The sequence below is a fragment of the Culex pipiens genome, chromosome 3, assembly GCF_016801865.2.
Source record: "Culex pipiens pallens isolate TS chromosome 3, TS_CPP_V2, whole genome shotgun sequence".
NCBI classification, from domain to species: domain Eukaryota; kingdom Metazoa; phylum Arthropoda; class Insecta; order Diptera; family Culicidae; genus Culex; species Culex pipiens.
Genome location: NC_068939.1, coordinates 185,118,099 through 185,141,569, shown reverse-complemented (window position 1 = coordinate 185,141,569; position 23,471 = coordinate 185,118,099). Strand labels below are relative to the sequence as shown.

Here is a 23,471-nt window from a genome sequence, read left to right as displayed (position 1 = left end):
TCAAAACAGCCATACTGATTTCCCTAAACTCCCCCGCAAGCGATAAGCCGGAAACATGGACCATTCGTGTGTGTGTGCGTGTGAGATTACTGATGTCGGAGATTTCAATACAAAGGAAAATATTGTGAATTGTGATTGGCAGAGTTTTGTGTTGTAATTTTAAAGTGTGTTAGTATTAATGAAAATCGGGAAATTTCGAAAATAAAAACTTAAAATAACAATCCCATTTTTTATTTTTTGAAATCATTAATAATACAACAAAAGCGAAATAACCCCCCTCCCCCAACGCCCCGTACTTTCAATTTCACTAGATAATCATGTGATGATTTCATTCCGGGAAGGTAGAGGTTGCATGAATACACTGCAAGATTGACGTGAAATTCTTGTGATGTGGAATATGGTTGTATTGGTTTATTCGAAAATGGATGAAGCCTAGCCTCCTGAGCTTCACGTAGATTAAGCATGAACATCCATATGGAAAAAAATCACCTATATTTTCATGCAACATTGTGGTGAACAATATTTTGAGTGTAAATCTTTTTGCGAAAAGCATCACCCTACTTTGACAGTATGATATTCGACCAAAAACGATGCGTTTGCTTTCAGCGTGCAGTCGGATCGGCTCGCTCACGCTCATCTCACTCTCGACTCGCTCACCACACTCTCACTCATCAAAGTGGTGCTGCGACGGCGACCAAACCGAGTGCTCCAAAAAAATGGCAAACAACTACTTTGGATTTCCGCATGGTGCAACGCAGTATGGGTAAGTGAATCTGTGCCAAAAGTGTTCCCTGGAGGGTCCCGCACCCGGAAGTGGTGGAGTTTAGCGTGGGGGTGGTGTTTTCCGGTGCGAAAATCTCGCGTCAAAGTTTCAACCCGCACGGGGTGCTGGTGGAAAATTTTCCTCCATGGCTGCTGACCCGACCAGCACAGCACAGCAAGCCAGCCTGCCAGTTGGTGTGAGAGGGAGAGAGCAAGAGAAGGGAGGAAGTTGTAGCTGGGCAGATGGGGTTGTTGTGTGTGTGTGTGCGAGTGTGTGAGTGCGAAGCAGGCGGCTCTGATGCGCCACCGCCGGATCGCCGCTTGACATTTACAACAACTTCACGCAGACAGATGGCGATGACTGAGTGAGACGTGAGTGGGGTTAGTGAGGCGCTGGTGAGAACGGTGGGTTGAGGTGAGAATTTCGTTTTTGGTCAGAGTTGGGATGTCAGTTTTGTAGTTTTTGAATGCTAGAAATTAGAGGTGGGTAAAAAAAGAACTCAGAGAGCCGGTTCACTAAAAAGGCGAATGATTTTTTTGAAAAAAATCTCTTGCCCGATTAAACTTTGACATTGACTTTATCGATTGGATCAGAATGTAGACAAATGCTCGCAGAATAAATATTTTGTCAAAATAAAATAAAAGCATTTCGATGCCTCTGTGCTCTCTTGTTAGCAGAAGAGAGCACAAAGGCATAGCCAGCAGAAATAAAGGCAATTTTGTAAAATTAACGGTAATTTTCTCCAAACCCTAGATTTAAGTTTGGGTGCTCTTCCCCATCCCATTATTCAAACGGTTCGAGTAGAAAAATTAACATAGAGATCGTCAAGACCTGGGTTTCAAGCGATACTTCTCGTTTTTTTGTTTTGACAAAGAACTTTGTCCTAAGGGCACTGTCTACGGGTGTCAATCCAAAATTTCGCGAAGCGAAAGTGTAACGATTTGTGTAATTGTTTAAACGCTTATATCTTCCACCCAATTCAAGCAATCTGCATGCTTTATCCACCAAACGAAAGGGGAAGTCTTAAATTGCAAGAAGACTATTTCACAAAGTTGATCAAACTTTGTTAAAGTATTCAAAAGTTAAGATGAAAATAAAAAATGAATGCAGGAAAAATACCGGCTGCTGATTGGCTGAGAGCATTTAGCAAATTTTGCCTTCTCTCCTGTTTTCGTGGAATTGTCACGCGAGAATGTTGCACCACTGTTGCCACATTTCATGCGAACTATTTAAGCTAACAGATAGCCTCAGAAAAATTCAGTGCCTGACGAGGTTTCGACAAAGGCGGATCCACGGTGGTAATTTTATTGCTCACACACACACACGCACACATTGAAAGACACAGTTTGTGCACTAAATTGGGAGGAATTCTGTTCTTATGAAGATTGTAAGGACGGTCACCAGACCAGAATGATTTGGGGCAATGGGCTTGGGACCACATTTATAGGATATTGGCCACACCCGGAGTGGCCATTCCCTTGGAGGAAGGTTCTACCGAGGGGACATTAATCGAACTATTCGACTTGGGGCAATATGGGTATCAAAATTCATGGTTTTTGATACTGGACATGAAAATTAGCATTTTGATTGGACATTTTCCGAACCATACTTGTTTTGCCAATTTATTTCCACAGAGGTGCCAAAGATTGAAAACATTTTATAGGAATAAATTATTTAGGATTAAATACATAGGCAATGTTTTAAAAATATAAAATAAAATAGAATATTTTTTAGGAGTTTTGTACAAAGTTCTTTGTCATATTGGTCATGTAGAACATAACCACCTGCACCTTTTTTATTTAAATAATCACCCCATACATTAAATAGCATTTTTATCAAAGACTCGTTCAAAAGAGCCGCTCATTTTAATGAGCGAGCGAAAATTAGCGGCTCCTTAAAAAGAGCGATTTTGCCAACCTCTACTAGAAATAGTTACAGAAAAAATAAGCGCGGATTTTTATAAGAGAATCTTACAAGTTAAGCCTCATCTACAATCATACTACGCAAACTGTTACAAAAACAATTACGGGCGAAATGTTATTCTCGGTGCTTAAAATCAGGCCACAATGCCTTACAAAACTAAGGTCAGAATCCAAGACTACTTTTGAACTGTTTCTTCTTGGCAAAGATAAAGTTACAAAAACTATGAAAAATATTAGCAACAGCCTTATCCGAAGGTTTCTTAGGATAATCAAATTTATAGAACTTTTTCTAAGCAACGTAATCGAGAAATCATAGAAAAAACAATTTGTTTTATTTTCTTATCTCAAAATTCGAGTTCTACAACACCATTTTAGTCAAATTCCAATAATTGATTGCCTGTTATAATATCAAAGAGAGCGATCTTTTACGTATCGCAAAATTTAAGCATTGCAGTTTACAGTTTCTGCCGCTCTAATCGTGTCCGTCCCATATGTAAAAACAGCAAGCCGAGCAAAACGCGTGTCAAAGTTGTCCCGCCCATAAGGCTACGTGTTAGAATTTCACGAAAAAGTGGATTTTCTCCGGCTTTCTAGAACAAAGTACTACATTTTATTGGTTTTTCTGATAGTTTACATGATTTTGAACCAAACTGCATCATTACCTCAAAATTCACGAAATTAGATATGGGACGGACTAGCTTCGAGCGGCAGTATAATAGTGCTGTTATATAATCAATTAAATATAATAATGCATGCAGTGATCTTTTCATGAAAAGAAAAAAAAGTGAATCTTCAAGAAAAAAAATATTTCCATTAAATTGCATTTTTTTTTCAATGTTTAGAAATATACATATTCTGATCAAACACCTATCTTCAGCATATGGAGAGTTTGTTGCTCGATCAAAGGTCCAAAATGACTGTCACTGATTTTTATAAAGCCATAAACTTACCAGCAACAGCTCCGCCAAGAGTAAGAACACAAATTTATACCTTTTACTGGACAACAAGATCAAATTTAGTGCACTTTTACTTAAAATTTATGTTTTGAGGCACCTTTTCTCATCACTTAGACTGCACACACATCCATACGCAAGAGCTTAACCGCTTAACGAAAGTCGCCATCACTATTTTTTCACTTGCGCTAACGTTTTCACAGCGCTTATCATATAAAATTGCTTCCAACATGTTCTTTGGGACATGGTTTAGCCACTCACTTGAAACATAACCTCGAACCATGTAATTATTTAGCAAGCGCTATTAAAAAATAAACAATCGCACTGAAACTTGACGTTTACCTATTAGGTTTTACAACGTGACGTCACGAGCGCACACGCACACACATTTTCAATGAGAAACACGTGAAAAAAAAATGTAAACAGCGCAGCCAAGCTGTCAAATTTCTAACCTAAAAATTGAGTCGGCGTAAAACCTAATTCTAATCAAATGGCTGACGAAAGCCAAGCGAGCAGCGAAGGCAAATAAAGAACGGAGGCTGGCCACCAACATGGCTTTCTACCTAAGGTACTCGCGATTGAGTGTGTAGTAGTGCGGTTGTCAAAATCGCTATCTCTGACTCTCTCACTCCACTGACACTGACATTGTTTCTGTTTTGGTTTTCCTGGCACGGTCCATTGTTCTTTTGTTATTGTTTTGGTTTTAGTGGCACGGAGTCATGCACTCACACTCATGCAAAGCAAGATGACGAGTACCTTTGATATACAGCCTTGGGCCACCAACACCACCAGCAGCGCGTGTCTCGTCACAAATGGCAGCACTAAGCACACAACACAAAAGAGCGCTGAATAAAAAAGAACTCAGCCGATAATAGACATTGCGTGGGCTCCAGTGCATTCTCGTCAGACCAGAATAGAGGATTTGCAGCAAAGCTAAAAGACACATGTCGCCACCTATAAATAAATAGCGTAAACCTATGATTTTTTGAAAAAATGTGTTTTTTCCTTCATAATCAACATTTTTATAAAACTTATGCCGGATTCAGATGAGAAAAATTATTTCCAACAATTTGGTGTTCAATTTTCCAATATTTGTTTGATTTTTCTATGAGAAAACTGTGAATTTAGAAAGCGATGGTAATTTGGACTATTTGGCAAGAAAGTCTGTCAAAAATCAATGAAAATTGTTGAATATACGTGAACACATCTGTTATCAACTATATAACTGTTTATTTCATTGATATATACGAGGAAACTCATTTTTTCGTGTTCCGAAACATGTTTTTTAAAGAAAAAGTTCACAAATTTTTGCGCGCCCAAAAAATGATGTTCATTATTTTAAAGCAAAAATTTTTTCTCGTCTTTTGCAACCAGTTTCATTAAGATTGATGCAGAGAATCATGAGAAAAAAGGGATTTTGTTCTTCAATCCAGCAGAAAGGAATACGATTTTTGGCAAGTAACCTCATTTTGGCGCCACCTACATTTGAAACACAGTCGCGCTGCAAAACCTCAATACACCTGGGAAATATTTTTGTAAAAGAAATATGTATAACTTTTGGTAAAAGTCAAATTGAACAGAAATGTTCACAAAAGGCTGCTCTACTAGTTGGTGTACTTGGTATGAGTAATTTTCAAGGAACACTCCAGATTATTGATTGATTAATTGCAGTAGCTCCAAAAACCTACATCGTTTTAATACAATATTCAATACATTTTAGTGTTAACAATTATTTTTTAAATATCCGGTCAAACTCCATTGGTTTTCACCAAGAGAAATCTGAAATGATATAAAAGAAAGTGCATAGATTATGGCGATAAAGGCAAAATTATAGAATAAAGATAATTGTGTCGGAAAACTAACTTTTTAAACTGAGTTTAAGAAGGAAGCAAAAGTGAAAAAAAGGAAAAAAAGAAAAAAATGATTGGAAAACAAAATAGTCTACTATGTAACAAGAAAATTAAAGGATTTAAGGATGTGTTCAATAACAGTGGGTTCATTCAAAAAAGACAGCAATTTGTTTTTTAAATATTAATAATTATCCAGCATCATTCAGATACGACCGCTTAGTAGGCTGGGTACGAAGTGTGTTACTAAGAGTCTATCCTGCTCACTTCAGTGGATGCTGATATTAGGAACGAGCATGATAGACTCTTTGTTTACACTTCGACATTGGCCTAATTACATGTTTTGCTTGAATTAAGAATGAATTAATAATTATCAGCTGTTCTTTACATGAATGAAATCTTTTTTTCTTCAAAAACTCCACCCTTTGAAGCACCGCCGGGGTGGGTGGTGAGAAGTGAGCCAACCACAACAAGGAACAAAAAAAACCGGTTGAGGATTTCATTTTCGCTCACTTCATTCATAATGGCCGTCTGACGAGAAGGAGACACACAGCGGCGACGACGGCGTTTTTCACACTTTTCGTTTTCCCGGGACGGTCCATTCAGAACGCGAAAAATCGATCGAATCTCGAAAGTCGCCGTCGTCGTGCGTCTGGTTCCGATTTGCGGACCCCTTGCGAGTCTTGCGAGTGTGTGTGATTTGGGTTCTGTTTGTGCGTGCGTGCAGCCTCCCGTGGAAAGAAAGAAAAGAACTTTGCTTCCGGGTCCGGGGACAGACTCCCTGCCACCGACGAAAAAAAAAAAAAATTGTTATTCATGTATGTTGTTTTCTGTTCCTCCCCGGTGACGACGACGACGACGATTGTGACCTGCTGCAGCACGACCGCCACCGGAACCGCGTACCCGACGACGCAGACGGGTTATGCAGTAGCGCCCGCGGCCACACCGGCACCAGGGACCGGCTACGAGCAGGCGTACCAGACCGCGGCCACTCCCGGAACCTACGCAAGTGAGTATCCGGAGGTCATTGCACCTTGGGGGAAAAACCGCAGCGTTTTAAGTTTTGAACGGGTGGAAAGGGGGCCAGGTTCTTTGCCTCCTCTTTACCTGCGGCGTTTCGCTCGCTCTCTTTCTATTTTCCCCCTGCTCTCTGGAGTGTGGAAAATGTGTCAAAGAAGAGCGCATGGAAAATTATAATTTTTTTTAGCATATCGATGCAACCCGAAACGCCTTGCCGGTAGTTTGGCTGGAAGAATGTTTTTATTGACGACTATCGTGATGTCGTGACCGGACGTGTTCCGTTTCGCACCCTAAATTGATTAATTGCATTTCGAGTTTGCTTCTCTTGTTCTCTTTTGTAGCAACTGCAGCGAGTTACGATTACGGTTACGGTCGTACGACTCAGTACGATACGAGCAAGACGTACTACCAGCAGGCAGGAGCAACGGCCACCGGGTACACGGCACCTCCGACGGCGTACGATACAACGGGTGGAGCGGGAGCGGGAGGTCCCAAGGTCATCAACTTCCAGCCGGCCAAAACGACGGCCCAGTACACGGGACAGCCGCAGGCGTACGTTCCGCAGCAGCAGGGCGGCTTCTCCCAGACGGTGACCACTGTCAACAGTGCACCAAAGTCGGCGGCATCGGCCCAGGCCGTGAACCCAAACGCCCAGAACACGTACTCGGGCTACGACGCGGCTTTGTACAGCGCTACGACGATGTACGTTGCTCAGCAGCAGCAAAACACCAAAACTTCCAATGCGGTCGGTGGCCAACAATCCGGCGGCGGTGGTGGCGGCTGGCAGGGCTACAAAAAGAACATACCCGGCGGAGGTATGATGCCGTACAAGCCACGTAACAAGCCACCGCCGAAGCCGCAGCCAATTCACTACTGCGACGTTTGCAAAATCAGCTGCGCCGGGCCGCAAACGTACCGCGAACATCTCGAGGGTCAAAAGCACAAGAAGCGTGAGTTGCTGTTGAAGCAGGCATCCGAGCCCGGCACGGCCACCCCAGCCAGACCCGCCAACAGTCTGCACTGTGAGCTGTGCGACGTGACCTGCACCGGAAACGACGCCTACGCGGCCCACGTCCGTGGCGCCAAGCACCAGAAAGTGGTCAAACTGCACACCAAGCTCGGCAAGCCGATTCCGGCCTGCGACCCGGCTCCCAACACCGAGGAGAAAAAGGACGGCGAAGTCACGGACGAACACGATGAATCGGTCAAGCCGGTGGGCAGCGATTACATCGAGGAAATCAAGGACGACGAAGGCAAACTGGTCAGCTTCAGCTGCAAACTGTGCGAGTGCAAGTTCAACGACCCGAACGCCAAGGAGATGCACATGAAGGGCCGCCGTCATCGTCTCCAGTACAAGAAGAAGGTCCAACCGGATCTGTTCGTCGACATCAAGCCAACGCTGAAGCAGAAGAAAATGGCCGAAGCGCGTGCCCACCGCCAAGCCATGCAGGAAGAGTTCTGGAACCGACGTCGCATGGCCGAAGCCGAAATGGACGACGGTGCCGACCACGGAATGCGCCAGTTTGGACGTCATCCGTTCTTCGGAATGCTCCCAGGACGCCGCCCCGAGTCTTCCGACGACCGTCACGTGGTTGCACGCCACGCCGAGATCTACCCGAAAGAGGAAGAACTGCAGACAATTCAGCGCATCGTCTCCCACACCGAACGCGCGCTGAAGCTAGTGTCGGACGTGATGACCTCAGGCGGTAGCTCATCAACCGCCGCCGCCGCCGCTGCCACCACCCCCGCCAAGGATGACAAGAAGGAAGGTGAAGCGGCTGCTGCCGCCGCCGCCACCAAGCCAGACGATCAAAACAAGGCCGATGCCAACCAGATGATCTCGTTCCAGAAGGACGCCGAAGGCGGCACCGTCCGTCTGCTCAAGGGCGTCATGCGAGTCGGTCTGCTTGCAAAGGGTAAGTCAGCTGTCAAAGCTAAAACGCCCAAAACTAACAAACAACCCCCTCCTCCTTCTAGGACTCCTCCTCCACGGTGACAACACCGTCCAGCTGGTGGTGCTGTGCGCGGAAAAGCCGACCACGACGCTGCTTAAGCGCGTCGTCACCGAGCTGCCCCTCCAGCTGAAGAAGGTCGCCGAAGAGCAAAAGTACACGGTCACGATGGCGCCGACGGAGGGCGCGGTCGCCGTGACGGACGGCACAATTACGGTGAAAATTTCGCTCACGTCGCCGCTGCTGCGCGAAGGTAAGTGGAACCCGTTCCGTCGTTGTGAACCTCGTTCCGCGATCCGGCGCGCCTTCAAAGACAAATCACGATTTCGAGTTACCACTTTCAATGATACGATTCTGCTGCTGCTGCCGCCAGCCCGTTGGTTTGAGTTTTCTGTTTTCCCTCTAATTATTGCAAGGATCTCATGTTGATGTTGATGAACCCACCCGTACCTCAGACAGAGAGTATACGATGAAATTGGTGTTTCGAAATCGGACGTTTTTTTTAATGCTCCTCCTCTGCTGTGGACCGAGAAAGAAATATGGGAAAACGTGAAAGTTTTTTTGATATTTTTTTCGAAGCACTGTAGAGCGATTCCATGGGCGCGCTACGCCCACCCCCGTCACAAGGACACAAGCAATTGTGCATGAGTATGTGTGTGTGTGTGTTGTGAAAGGCCTCGGAATAACATATCACACCACGCTAGCCCTTGATGATTGCGAAAGGGTGTGATAACCGGCGAATGTAGAATTGTGACAAAAACAGTTTAATCGATATCGCTTCGAGAAAGTGCCCCCGGCTTAAGCACAAATATCAGCGGTGAGACGGTTATTATTACCATGGCGGAGAGAGTATGCAGGACATCAACCCGGCCGGCGTGTCGATATCGATTGAGCTATTTTCTTCGCGCCTTAGGGCATCTCCAGTCTTGAGGGCGAACGCGAGAGCATATCAAATTTGGCCTCCTTGGCACGAGTTATCAGAATTTTATGATATTTTTCGTGAATGTGTGATGATTTTGGCCAACCAGTTTTTCAAAGCTTTCACGCCTAAAACTCAATCGTGGGCACTCGAAAGTTATTTTTTGAAAAGTTCAGCAAATTTTGCATAAGAAAAATGGTTGTTGTGCATGGATTCTACATAGTTAAAAACAACTTTTACAAACATTAAAATATTACCACCTCTGAAAAAAAAAACCAGAACATCTCCGGTGGTCAGGGACCTTTTTTCCAAAACTGACGGTTTGACGTCAAGGCAGAATGTGTCTACAAAACGAAAATACTTAAAATTTTCAAATTCCAAAATTCAACAATAATAGTTATCTTAAGCTTAAAAATTTTAAAATTCCCAAATATCATAATCTAAAATTAAAAAATAAGTTCCAAAAAATATTATTTATTAAAAAAAAAATTATGACATTTAAAAATTTTTGAAATTATAAAATTTCCTAAAACCTGAAATTCTAGAGTCAAAATTGCTACATTTCTAAAACTTTAAAATTTTGAAATTCAAAAATTTCATACAACCAAAAATAAATAAATAGATCCTAAAGGACCAACATTTAAAAAATCTTAAATTATAAATATTCTGATATTCTAACTTATGTATGTATTTGTAATTCTGAAAACTAAAAATACTGAAATAATTTATATCTAAAAATTTAAAATTATTGAAAAAAAAAAACATTTTTTTCAAAACATTATGTGTTTACGCAACTTATCCATAGACGACATGTGTCTCTACAAAATTTTCGAAAACTGAAATTCTATAATTATAAATTCAAAATTCTAAAATGTTGATTTCCTAAACTTAAAAATTCGGAAATTCTAAGAACATAGAATTCTAAAATTTTGAAAATCTATAGTTTTTAACTTTCTAAAATTCTAAAAGCAAGGCAATCCACTTGAACGACCCCGGGTCTGTTGTGGTGTCTGTTGCAAATTTATCGGCATCCGAAGGTTATGTATGGTGAGTCACCCAAAACCTCTTTTACGCAAATGGACCGACGTTTTCCTTCCCCATTCGATAGAAGGCGTGATCAGGCAAATTTAGTTTCGAAAAATGCCACCGGGTCCGTCTGGGATTGAACCCAGGCCAGCTGGGGTGAGAGGCTACCACGCTAACAACTACACCATCGAACCCGGCTAAGACTACGACTACGACTAAGATTCTAAAATTGTTATGTTCTTAATTTTTTAACTTCTTACATTTTTTGAAAATACTAAAAACCAACATTTAAAAAAATATAAATATTCTGATATTCTGCAATTTTTATCATTCTAAATGATTTATCTTAAAACAAAGAATTCTAAAATTCAGAAATTATATAAATTTTATCTCAGCAGAATTCTTAGATGAATAAAATTGTCCAGTTCTTATATTTAAAAAAAAATCCTGTTTTTTTTATTATGAATTCTAAAGGACCAACATTTAAAAAATCTAAAATTATACACATTCTGAAATTGTGAAATAAAAGAATTCTAAAATTCTTAATTTCTTAAACTATAAAATTCTGAAGTTTTAAGAGCAAAGAATTCTAAAATTTAGAAATTCTATCAATTTTATCTTAGTAAAAAAATTCTAAGATTCTGAAATTGTCAAGTTCTTAAATTTTAAACTTCCTATTTTTTTTATTGTTAATTCTAAAGGTATGAACAAGATTGTCCGTTCGGCCCAGACGCAAACGCAAAAATTTGCGCCTGTCATCTACCATTGAACAAAGCTACCCCTGTAGAATGTTCGACTGACAGATCATGGAAAAATCGAACTGGCGCAAAGTTCTGACCAACATTGAAAAAATCTAAATTTATAAAAAAAATCAGAAATTTTGCAATAAAATAATTCTAAAAAGCTTATTTTTTTAACTTCAAATTCTGAAATTCTAAAAACATAAAATTTAAAAATTTAGAAATTATGTAGAAATGATAAATAATTTTCTAAATTTAAAACTTCCTACATTTTGTATAAGTTCTAAACTGCCGTTCTACGCATAATTGTCCCATGTTCAAAAAAGGGCAACTGAGAAAAACGCGATTGAAATTTTTCCATCGATATCTGTTTTTCTACGCATAAATGTCCCGTGGGTACCTATTCGCCCTATATGTCCCTAATCACTCCGGTTAACATTTTATCACCCATATTTGTAATCCTCTTGCAGGTAAACAGACAAACAGACTTGGTGTTGTTTTCAATGATTTTCTTAATAAAGTACTAGTTTTATGTGTTTTTTGCAGGCCAAGTGCGAATGATGCTGATGATACCTCTTCAGTTGACGCTCAGGCGAGGAACATCCTGGAAGGAGCGTCACTGACTACGTCCGTAGTCCTGTTAGATCATACTTGATCAAGACAGTATAGCTCTGGTTCCTTGCAAGTGTCCTATTTTCTTACCTCCACGTTGGCTTGGTTTTCATGATGACCTAGCTGGTGGCCTGTGGAAACGGATCGTAAACCTTTGACCACCGCGGGTCAAAGTCGAGACGGCTAAAAGAAAGGTGCGCGACAATGTGGGAAAGGGAAGTAATTTGTGATTGTAGACGGTATTGTTTTGATTCGCAGTATGTTGAGTCAACTGCTGTGGATGTACCTGAAACATCGCACAACGGGGTTTCTCTTCTCTTCATTCTCAGCTACCACCTATCTTCTGTTTATTTTTGTTTCACTGATTTTCTAACGCGGCTTCTGTTTACTATCCTCCATTTGATTTCGATTTTACTCATTTGATTCTCTTATTTCTCAACGCTTTTTCACTCTATTTTACCAATTGATGCTGCTGTAACATACTTTCTGCTTTCTCTTAATTTGGCAGCGATGTCAATTTTGTTATCATCTGCCTTTTCTTTATTTATCTATTTGAATAATTTTTCATCTGCCCTATAAATTACCCTCAATACAGTCTAAGCTTGTTTGTTACCTCTATTTATTAATTATTGTTAATTTCTTTATCTACTTCATAAATTACTATCTTTCTTTTACTATTGATTCTTCAAATAGTATATTTCTTTCACTGTCCATTGTTTTCAATCTTCACCCTTTTCTTCAAACAAATGAGGTTCGAGCCCTTACTCAATTTTTGGAGTGATCAAAGAATTAACACAAATATTACTATTGTACTTTTGAAAAACTTTTATAAAATGCTTAGGACCAAAAGTTGTAACAAAACACCGCGACAAAAGAAATAGCAACATAAAAACACGACTCAACACTAGGAAAGATTTCAGGAGAAAACAAAACACAGTAAAATAACAACTAATTTTTGAATTCAAACTAAAAATAAAACAGTTTTTGCTTTAATGAAAGTTGATAGGCACACTTTAAATGGTTAGGCGCTTATACTTGCATCAAACCCTACGTAATGTACCACCCCCGGCCGAGTTAAAATGCGTAACCGGAAAAGAAGGTGTGCATGCCTGGCACGAACACTCAAAGCGTGTTCTAGCGTGCTGCTCGTACTGACTCAGAGCAAGGGTGAGATGTAGGTGTAAGGGCAGTGCGTGTTCGTCGGGAACCTGGTGCATAAGATCGGTCAAGGCCCGTTCTTACACTGAAAATTGCGAATTGCGAAAGTTTTATGTGTTTTTCTGAAAGTATACGTAAAACTAAACTTAAAAATGATAAAAAGTCAGAATCGTCCAAAAATTACATGGGACAATTTGCGTAGAATGGCAATAAAGGACAATAGACCTGTTATAAAATTCTTAAGTTCTACAATTTTTGTAATTCTTAAATTAAAAAAGTAAAAATCATATTTTTTTCAAAATTTTAAGATAATAAAATTAAAATAAAAAACTATGGGATTTCTAAATTCTTGAATAGCAAAATCCTAAACATTATAAAATTTAAAAACTAGATAATTCGATAATAAGAAAACTTTGAAATTAGGATTATAAAATTATTATGAAACATTAAATTATAAAATTCCACAGTTTTATTATTCAAATTAAAAAAAAAATATTGCACTATAATTTCAAAATTCTTGAATCCTAAAATCGTAGATTTATTTGCTCTAATATATATTTTTAATGTTATTTTTATAACGTTAAAACCAAATGAAAAAATAAATTGAACCATAAGTTTTTGGTTTCCTTCGCCGGACTGTGGAGATGCCCTTATGCTGGTACGAGGTCAAACAACGCGATTGGCCAATCGTCACGCACGCACACACCCACACGCACAGTACACGGGTCTAGTCGTTTAAGAAAAATGGATAAAACGAGGTCAGAAGCCAGAAACAAGTGAAACCAAACACGACCATACACCGAAAGCGCACCAGTGCACAGGGGAAAAACAAACAATCTGGATGTCATCGGTCCCCGGTTGCATCTATCTGTTGCTATTGTTCTCTTCCGCATTACGCCTGGCACTTCTTGAACACTTCGAGATGACATCCACGTTGGTGTTTGGATAATGATGCATTGGAGTGGATGGGCTCTTACTCTCACTCCTTATGAAACTTCTAAACACGCAGTGCTTCATGGATTAGCTAGGCGTACATAAATCTAGCTACTGCTGCCAAGTTACCACTTGGAACTCCACCCAGAATAACACACAGAATAACAAAGAAAGAAAAAAACAAAAAAAAAACGAAACCAAAACAGGATTTTTGACCATCACGAACCCTTTATTTTTAATTTTTGCAAATTTTCATCGTTCCGGTGCTCCGAATTGAACTGATTGCGATTAATGCTAGTCTGGCAGAATTCCTCTCTTTCACACTTGTCCGTACGTGCGCGCAGTTGCAGATGACTATCATTGATCCTTTCATGTTGAAACAAAAAAAAAAAAAAACAATAGCGAAATCAAAACCAAAGTGATTTGTCTTTTGGGCTTGCCCCGGCCGGCAAAAGAACCACTCACACGGCACACACACAAATGGTCAAACACCCTGTCGATAACCGAAGATATTCCCTTTCTTTTTCCATTTATTCTTTGAAAAAAAAACAAAATCGAAAAAAAAAATCTCGCTTAAAAAAAACAACAATCGAAACCATAAAACAAACACACACCAGATGCAAACAGCGCGACTGCCAACGAGCAGGCCACCCAGGGCGGCGCGGAAGATTTACTGCCACGGGAGCCCTGTCTCCAGGCACTTGCTGCTCTGCGACACGCGAAGTGGTTCCAGGTTTGTGCAAATGAGACTATTTTCTATTACTACTACTACTATTTCTACCTTAAAAACTTAACCATTATATAGTTTATATTTATTAGGTATCTCTGTCTTTATTTCATCATAAGATTATTTTTTTTTAAGTTTGAGTCGTTTTTTTAACAGTTTCAGTTGATATTACACAGTGCAACAAGATTTGTTTTTTTTTGTTTCTGAGAACAAAGTGTTCGTGTTCCTAGTAAAAACAGATTTGCTCTAAATGGTCAACATTTCATTTTGAAAATCAAACCAAAAGATATGGTCATTTAAAAAAAAAGATTTATTCCATGGAAAGCCCCATTTTTTTTATTTTTAGCTGTTTTTGAACACCCCTGACTTAAGGTAATTTCAAAAACAACAAAATAACAAAAAAAAAATTTTAATATCACCTTTTCAAAAAAAGAACCCTTCAACTTCAGAAGAAAATATCCTATCGGTATCAGTCGGGTACTCATTTTCTGGTGCCCGACTAGTACTGACAAACCAGGGTTAGAAATATAAAAAATTCAAAAAAATTAAACCTTAAAAATCAAGATTTTTTTTAATTTTGAAATTATTATTATTAAATTAAGTATATTCATTTATAAAATTCTAGAAAAAAAAATATTTAATTCTAATATATTTTTTCTATTTTTTCAATGTGTTCGATTAGATTTCATTAAACGATTATTTAATAAAACTTTTTTTTACATTTTTGATTTTTTTTTAATTTACAGATTTTACAATGCCATCCCGTTTTGGCAACATGAGATGATTTTTATGTTGCCAAAGCCAGGAAATAATTTAAAATTGTATTTTGACGGAAGGACCAATTTAAATTTGTACGGGATCCATCCATAAACAATGGTTAATATTGCGAATTATACATGGTGATTATTGCATTCGATCATAATATTTCGATCGTAATTTCTCGACTCACAATCGAAATTTCTAAATCGTAATATTACGATCGTAATTTGTCGATGGTAGATTGAGATCATTCGATCGTAATTTCACGATCTTCCATCGACAAATTACGACCGACGATCGAGAAAATCTCGATATGGGTTCGAAGCTCGTCTTCAAATATTAAAAAAATTTTTTTTTTTAAATTTCCGAAAATTTCAAAAAAATTCAAAAATTTTAAAAACTTCAAAAAATTTAAAAATTTTAAAAATTTCTAATATTCCAAAAATTTTAAAAATTTTAAAAATTTCAAAAAATTTAAAAATTTCAAAAATTTTAACAATTATAACAATTTGAAAAATTTCTAAAATTTTAAATTTTTTTAAAAATTTCAAAAATTTCAACAATTATAACAATTTGAAAAATTTCTAAAATTTTTCAAATTTCTAAATTTTTAAAATTTTTAAATTTTTAAAAATTTTAAAAATTTTAAAAATTTCAGAAATTTCAGAAATTTTTAAAATTTCAAAAATTTCAGAAATTTCAGAAATTTCTAAAATTTCTAAAATTTTTGAAATTTCTAAAATTTTTAAAATTTCTAAAATTTTTAAAATTTCAAAAATTTCTAAAATTTCAAAAATTTAAAAAAAATCTAAAATTTCTAAAATTTTAAATATTTCAAAAATTTCTAAAATTTTAAAAATTTTAAAAATTTCAAAAATTTCTAAAATTTTAAAAATCTCAAAAAATTCAAAATATTCAAAAGTTTTAAAAATTAAAAAAAAATCAAAAATTTTAAAAAATTCAAAAATTCAAAAATTTGAAAAAAAATGAAAAAAATAAAAAAAAATGAAAAATTTTTCAAAAATTTCAAAAATTTTCAAATTTAAAAAATTTCAGAGAGAGAAATCTTAATCGTGTGTCGACAAATTACGATCGTAATATTACGATAGAATGCAATAATCACCACGATAGTTAGGCTTTAAGAAACACATAATAAACGAAATATAAGTTTTTCACAAGCGAAAATTAATTATATTTTCTCAAATAACAAACGTTAAAAATCTCATTGTGATCTCATTTATGGATATGGTTTATAATTGAATATCATAAATTCATAAAATATTCATTTTTCTAAAAATATATATTTTTTTTTTTTCAAAGTTTTATCACTGACGAACTGACGTGCCACGAGCAAACCACTTTTGACCACAGTTGTCTTCTTCTTGTTTGGCGTTTTTGCTTCTAGAGAACAATCTGTCAACCGATTTTTCTCTCTTCCCTCTCTTGCGCTAGCTCTCTCCTCTCGCTTTGCGCCAATGTTTACATGCAATGGATTGTTGGAGTCAGCATAAACTGGCAAGCGCTTTCGCGAATCGAATAGCGTACTCCAAAATCGTTCTGAGCGCAGATTTTATTGAAACGACGCAGATTACACATTGAAGCATACACGCAATATCGAAAACACGTGCGGGGGAAAGAATTAGTTCAGCGAACCTGAAGGTAGATGGAGTTGGTGTTCGTTGGAGAATTTGCGGACAGAAATTTCTCAAAAAAATGTATGGGGTGGCACGTCAGTGGAATGGCCCCAAGATATTTTGTCATCCAAATTTTTTTATTTTTCGTTTTGCTTGGACATAGGATATTTGATTATGTATTTGATTTTTTCGTGCATAATTCCATTTGACGGTGGAGCAAAACCGGTAAAATAGTGAAATCCTGTTGAACTGTTGCTACCCGCGACAGGAACAACAGCGGTAGGCTTGCTGTCGGGTGCAAATTCGATTTGCTTCGGGTTTTTCCCCTAGCTGTGGAGACACCTTTGGTTAAGGAGGGATTAGACTACGGAAACCCATGTTTTGAGATTTCCAAACAACGGTCCACGGGGTTTATGGATGGTGTCCCATACAGACAACATTTAAAGTAGGGTGGCTCAAATTTGTCTTTGACTCATTCTTGGGAGATTTTTTCTTATACAAATTGACTTCTGCATGCATGCATATAAAATAAAAATGGTGAAATTGAGGAAAATTAGTCAGAAGCATTTTGAAAAAAAATATATATATATTTGGAGTAAATCTGAGCAAATTTACTAAGAACACAAACTTTGATTTCAGCGACCCAAAAAAATACATTTCTGCTGTACTGTGTAAGTGTTTTAGGATGTTTAATGCTAGATCTTGTGTTGGTATATTTAGATTAGGGAGTGTCATTATTTAAGAAATTCGTGTTTTGATAAAAATCTTTTACAAAAGTGTAGCACCGTTAAATCTCCTTCAACGAGAGAACAAAAATGATGCAGAAATTTATATCTCCTAGCTAAGACCAAGCACAAACAAGCAATTTCATCATTGAAGAACAATCCAAAAAAAAACGTAACCCATATTTATCGTGTGTATGTGAGTGATGAAACAAACAAAAAAAATGTGAACAATTTGTTTTGGTTTGACTTTTTTGCAATTTTACACAGCGCGCGTGCGTTGTAGCAAATTAGACCACTTTAATCAAACTTAGATTAGATTTCTAAAATGACGCTCGCTTTTTCGAGATCTGGGGTCTAATTTCTCTCATTTGTTTAATCCTCCCTAAGGCTAGAGCAACCGGACTGCAATCGTGTGTGATGATTATGCGTATCATGCGTGATTTGTGCCACAGAATTCCCATCTGGGGACACATTTCGCAGTGGGTAAGATCGACTCCTTGGATCGATAGCTGAAGCTAGACTAACATTCCCACCCGTAACATAACAGGCCATGGAACTGCTCACGGAGAAGATCATCTCGTCGGCGGGCGGTCCGCTGACCCCGGGCGAGTGCATGCGCCGCGTGATGGAGGCACTGGCCTCTTCGATCCTGATCAACGGGCCCGGACTGCTCGATCCGTGCGAGAAGGAGCCGGAAGACGCGCTGGCGACGCTCAGCAAGCAGCAGCGCGAGGACGTGACCGTGTCGGCGCAAATGTTCCTCCGGTTCATCGCGTTCCGGCAGATCCACAAGGTGCTCGGCATGGAACCGCTGCCGCCGCCAAAGTTTGTCGGCAACCGCAACTGGCGCTTCAACCGCAAGCGCAGGCGTTCCGGAACCGAGGGAGCCGACAATGAAGGTAAGCGATTTGTGCGCGTTAAGAAAGCAATTTCTAATCATTTGTATTTTTGTTTCAGCCGATGGCAAGATGGTCAAGAAGGAGGATGGCAAAGGGGACAGCGGTGGCGCCAACGTGGTGGACATGGACACCGAAAGTGGCAAGTAGACTGTACGGAAGAGGGAGCTCTTTTGTTACACTTAGGTACTTGTCAGCTAGAATTTTAACCACTTTAAAACATACATGAAATCGATTGAGAGGATTTTAGAGAACACACTAAACACTCAACAAAAAAGTATTGGATTTAATTATGATGATGCTACAAATATAGTTGTCTCTCAGCGATCAATAAACGGAAAAATTTGGAAGAAAAAAGTCACTTTTGATCTGAAATATATCGCACTACATGAAGATAAAAACTAAATCAAGAAAACAAATTGAGAAAAAACTAAACGTATAACTATCAACCTTTGCCAGGATCTTTGAAAAATGTTCGTATCAGAAGGTAATCCTCAACACACTGACCGTATTATTTCCTCCCAATTTTAAACTAACAGGAACTATTCAGGAAAAAGCAAAATAAAAAAAACTAGAAGCATTTGGCAATCCAACTTGTTTGTTGACGGTCAATTTAGGGAAAATGGAGAAGTATCTGGAAAATTATTTTCAATCTTTTTATGTTCCTACTCTTCTTCGCATTAAACCGTGAGAAAAAGAAAGAAAAAAAAATGGTAAAAATAATCTTAGTAAACTAAACTGTTTGGAATGTGAAACACAAAAAAAAATCATATAAATGTATTTAACCTCTACTATTTCGACATCAAAAAAATTATGATCAACAAAGGGCAAGCAAAAATTAAAATAAAACACACAATTCTGAGGCTAAAGCGGGGAGAAACATCCCCGCTGCCCAGAGTTTGTGTGAATTGATACATACACTAGAATAAACAATGATAAACCAACAAACAATATTAAACACATAAACTTTCAACTCGAGAAAAACGAGGGAAAAGTCTATAGCGATCCTAAAATAGTTTCCATCAACCAGTTTAGATACACGAGCAACTAATTGAACCGTAAATTCATGATAGTGAGTATGTAATAAACAAATTTGAAGTATTTCTTCTTAATGAATAACGCAGAGCTATAGTTTCAATTGTTTTGCTATCCGAAATACTGATATTACTTCAGCAGGGAAACGTTAGCAGGGAAAATTATAGTTCTCGTATTGGTCACCAGATGGCGTCATTGAAATCCAATTTCCCTGCTCACTTCACATCGTCAGCAGGGAAAAAATTGTGAAGACAGCAGGGAAAGTGAAATTTCCCTGCTAACGCAAATAGGAATTTTTTAAACTATAATTTTTATCGTAAATGCAATCTTTTCAACAATATATTTGCTTTGATGTATTTAAGAGGCAGTATTTGTAGATTCTGCTCGGTTTGTTCTAGAGGTCGTATCGAGGTGCTCCAATTTGGATGAAACTTTCAGCGTTTGTTTGTCTATAAATGAGATGAACTCATGCCAAATATGAGCCCTCTACGACAAAGGGAAGTGGGGTAAAACGGGCATTGAAGTTTGAGGTCCAAAAAACATGAAAAATCTTAAAATTGCTCGCATTTCCGTAAAACTTCATCAATTCCAACTCTCTTAGATGCATTCGAATGGTCTTTTGAAGCCCTTCAAAATGTGCTATAGACATCCAGGATTGGTTTGACTTTTTCTCATAGCTTTTGCAAATTACTGTTAAAAATGGATTTTTTTAAAACCTTAATAACTTTTCCCAACAGCCTCCAACACCCATACTCCCATAGGTCAAAAGTTAGGGAATTTCATGGACTATAAGCCTACGGTACTAACTTTTTGGCCAATCGCAGTTTTTCTCATAGTTTTACGGTTTTTCTAGAACAAACAATTTACAACGTTAGTTTTTGCCCTGTAGACCGAGAAGACGGCACTTTTTGGTCTCAATTTTGTCATATTCGGAATCCTCGGACAATTTCACGTAAGTTAGAAGTATTGGAGTTGTAATATTTCTTTAAAAAATAATTAAATATAACATTTTTGAAAAAAGAAAAAGATCTTATTAACCCTATGACCAATGCGTCAAATGCTGTATCAAGTAGGCGAAAACCTGTTTTACCCCCAATCCAACAAATTGTTAAAAAATATTTTAATTTATTCTAAACGGCAATTTTTCCAATCAAATTTACAACTCCAATACTTCTAACTTACGTGAAATTGTCCGAGGATTCCGAATATGACAAAATTGAGACCAAAAAATGCCGCTATGGCGGCCTACAGGGCAAAAACTAACGTTGTAAAATGTTTGTTCTAGAAAAATCGTCAAACTATGAGAAAAACTGCGATTGGCCAAAAAGTTAATACCGTAGGCTTATAGTCCATCAAATTCCCTAACTTTTGACCTATGGGAGTATGGGTGTTGGAGGCTGTTGCAAAAAGATATTGAGGTTTTAAAAAAATCAATTTTTAACAGTAATTTGCAAAAGCTATGAGAAAAAGTCAAACCAATCTTGGATGTCTATAGCACATTTTGAAGGGCTTCAAAAGACCATTCGAATGCATCTAAGAGAGTTGGAATTGATGAAGTTTTACGGAAATGCGAGCAATTTTAAGATTTTTCATGTTTTTTGGACCTCAAACTTCAATGCCCGTTTTACCCCACTTCCCTTTGTCGTAGAGGGCTCATATTTGGCATGAGTTCATCTCATGTATAGACAAACAAACGCTGAAAGTTTCATCCAAATTGGAGCACCTCGATACGACCTGTTTCACATCGGTGAAAAACTCGCTCTTAAATTAGTTTTTTTACGTATTTCAATGCCTTCAAATCTGAACAAATATTTTCCTTGCTAACGTATCAGTTACTGAGCCAGAAGAAAATTCATGAATCATAAATCACAAAAATCGGCGTTTTCAAACCAAAATAATAATTTAAGTTTAAATTTACATTCAAACTTTTATACAAATGTACTCAAATATGTTGGTGTAAAATATTTTCAAATCATTCCTGTTCTTCAAGTGTTCAGCAGTGAATTCTATCATTGGGGCGTGGCTTATTATTGTGATGAGCATTTTCCTTGCTAACTTCACAGTTTTTTTTTGTCACAGTTACCAAGCTTTTTGTTTTTTTTATATACAAGCTAAGGTCTGTGTAGAACTATTTAAAAAATAAATTAGTAGTTTGTATTTAATTTTACACTAGCTTCTTCTGGCAAGTTTATTTCTGGCTCAGTAACTGTTACGTTATTTAACATGAAAAATATACAGCTTCTCCTCCATTAGCTAAATCAGGCTTGACCAACCCTTTTTGCTCAATTTTTACATTTTTAATCGTCTAATTAACAATTGCCAACATTTTCATGATTTGTTTGATGGAATCGATTCTCATGTCATTTCATGTCTCTGCTGTCCTAATTCGCCCCATGTGTCCCGATTGACCCCAGTTTACGGTATTGGTTGATTTCCCTAAGGTGTCCATATAAGTTCGGGAAAAAATATCAAATGCAATTGAACTCTCAAACTACCGCATATGAGGTGAAAGCTTTGCCACCATACATGGCCCTGTAAAAAAACATAAATCTGCGGTCTTCACAACTATTTGCCCTGCTGACGACGTTGTGGGTCGTTTGCGGGACGTGGCCTACGTTTTCCCTGCTGAAGTAACACTTAACTCAGTAAACTGTTACGTTAGCAGGGAAAAAATTTTGATTTGTCTGGGACTTCACTTAAAAAATTGATTCTGGGACTGTCTGAAAAAAAAATATAAATTTCGAAAAAATAGAAATTTAATTGTTTTAAAATAAAATTCTAATACCAAGCGGTTAATGGTACAGAAATATTTGCAAGGAAATCCAAATCTTTAAGAGTTATCCAACCAGAAAAGATGTGATATTGTTATTTCAAACAAAATATTTATTTGAGTTTACATTACAATCGTACTTTTATGAAAAGGTAGTAAAATGTGCTAGTGTTAAATTAAATAGATACCTACTCATTTATTTTTTTAAATAGTTCTACATGACCTTAGCCTGTATAAAAAAAAACAAAAAGCTTGGTTACTGTGAAGTTAGCAAGAAAAATGCTCATCACAATAATAAGCCACGCCCCAATGATAGAATTCACTGCTGAACACTTGAAGAACAGGAATGATTTGAAAATATTTTACACCAACATATTTGAGTACATTTGTATAAAAGTTTGAATGTAAATTTAAACTTAAATTATTATTTTGGTTTGAAAACGCCGATTTTTGTGATTTATGATTCATGAATTTTCTTCTGGCTCAGTAACTGATACGTTAGCAAGGAAAATATTTGTTCAGATTCGAAGGCATTGAAATACGTAAAAAAACTAATTATACATCAAAGCAAATATATTGTTGAAAAGATTGCATTTACGATAAAAATTATAGTTAAAAAAATCCTATTTACGTTAGCAGGGAAATTTCACTTTCCCTGCTGTCTTCACAATTTTTTCCCTGCTGACGATGTGAAGTGAGCAGGGAAATTGAATTTCAATGACGCCATCTGGTGACCAATACGAGAACTAAAATTTTCCCTGCTAACGTTTCCCTGCTCAAGTAACATCAGTTCCGAAATTCCAAAACATAAATAATTTTTGAAATCCATAAGACCGAATTTTAAAATTCAGAATGCTGGATTTTGTTTTTGCTCAGAATGAAGTAAATCAAAGTCGTAAAATAAATTCTCAAAAATTGTTGTATCATTTCTGGAGTGTTTTTTTTAACAACCGATTCCGTGTACGTTCCGTTTGTTGCGTTTGAAACGGAATACGTAAACGATTCGAATTGAATTCCGTTTCAGAATTCCAATCTTGATGCCAGTTGAGTTGACTGGCTTGTAGCAGGTGTAAGGACACT

General features: G+C 37.6%; 1 protein-coding gene and 1 long non-coding RNA gene across 3 annotated transcripts; one reads left to right on the top strand and one right to left on the bottom strand.

The window, feature by feature from the left end:
- The first annotated feature begins 603 nt into the window (after positions 1-603).
- LOC120414305 (zinc finger RNA-binding protein) lies at positions 604-19,709 on the top strand. Of its 2 annotated transcripts, XM_039575444.2 has the most exons (8): positions 604-763; positions 6,364-6,494; positions 6,847-8,421; positions 8,483-8,710; positions 14,463-14,578; positions 18,078-18,173; positions 18,238-18,589; positions 18,648-19,709. In XM_039575444.2, exons 1-8 carry the CDS (start codon positions 717-719, stop codon positions 18,734-18,736), a joined length of 2,634 nt encoding a protein of 877 aa, XP_039431378.1. In that variant the 5' UTR covers positions 604-716; the 3' UTR covers positions 18,737-19,709. The 2 variants fall into 2 exon arrangements, with proteins under 2 accessions (XP_039431378.1, XP_039431379.1); XM_039575445.2 differs by lacking the exon at positions 604-763 and having other exon boundaries at positions 6,010-6,494.
- LOC120414307 (uncharacterized) lies at positions 18,945-23,471 on the bottom strand. Its single transcript, XR_005605069.2, has 2 exons — positions 21,345-23,471; positions 18,945-20,004 (listed from the first exon to the last, which is right to left on the bottom strand). It is a non-coding gene; the product is annotated as an uncharacterized LOC120414307 (long non-coding RNA).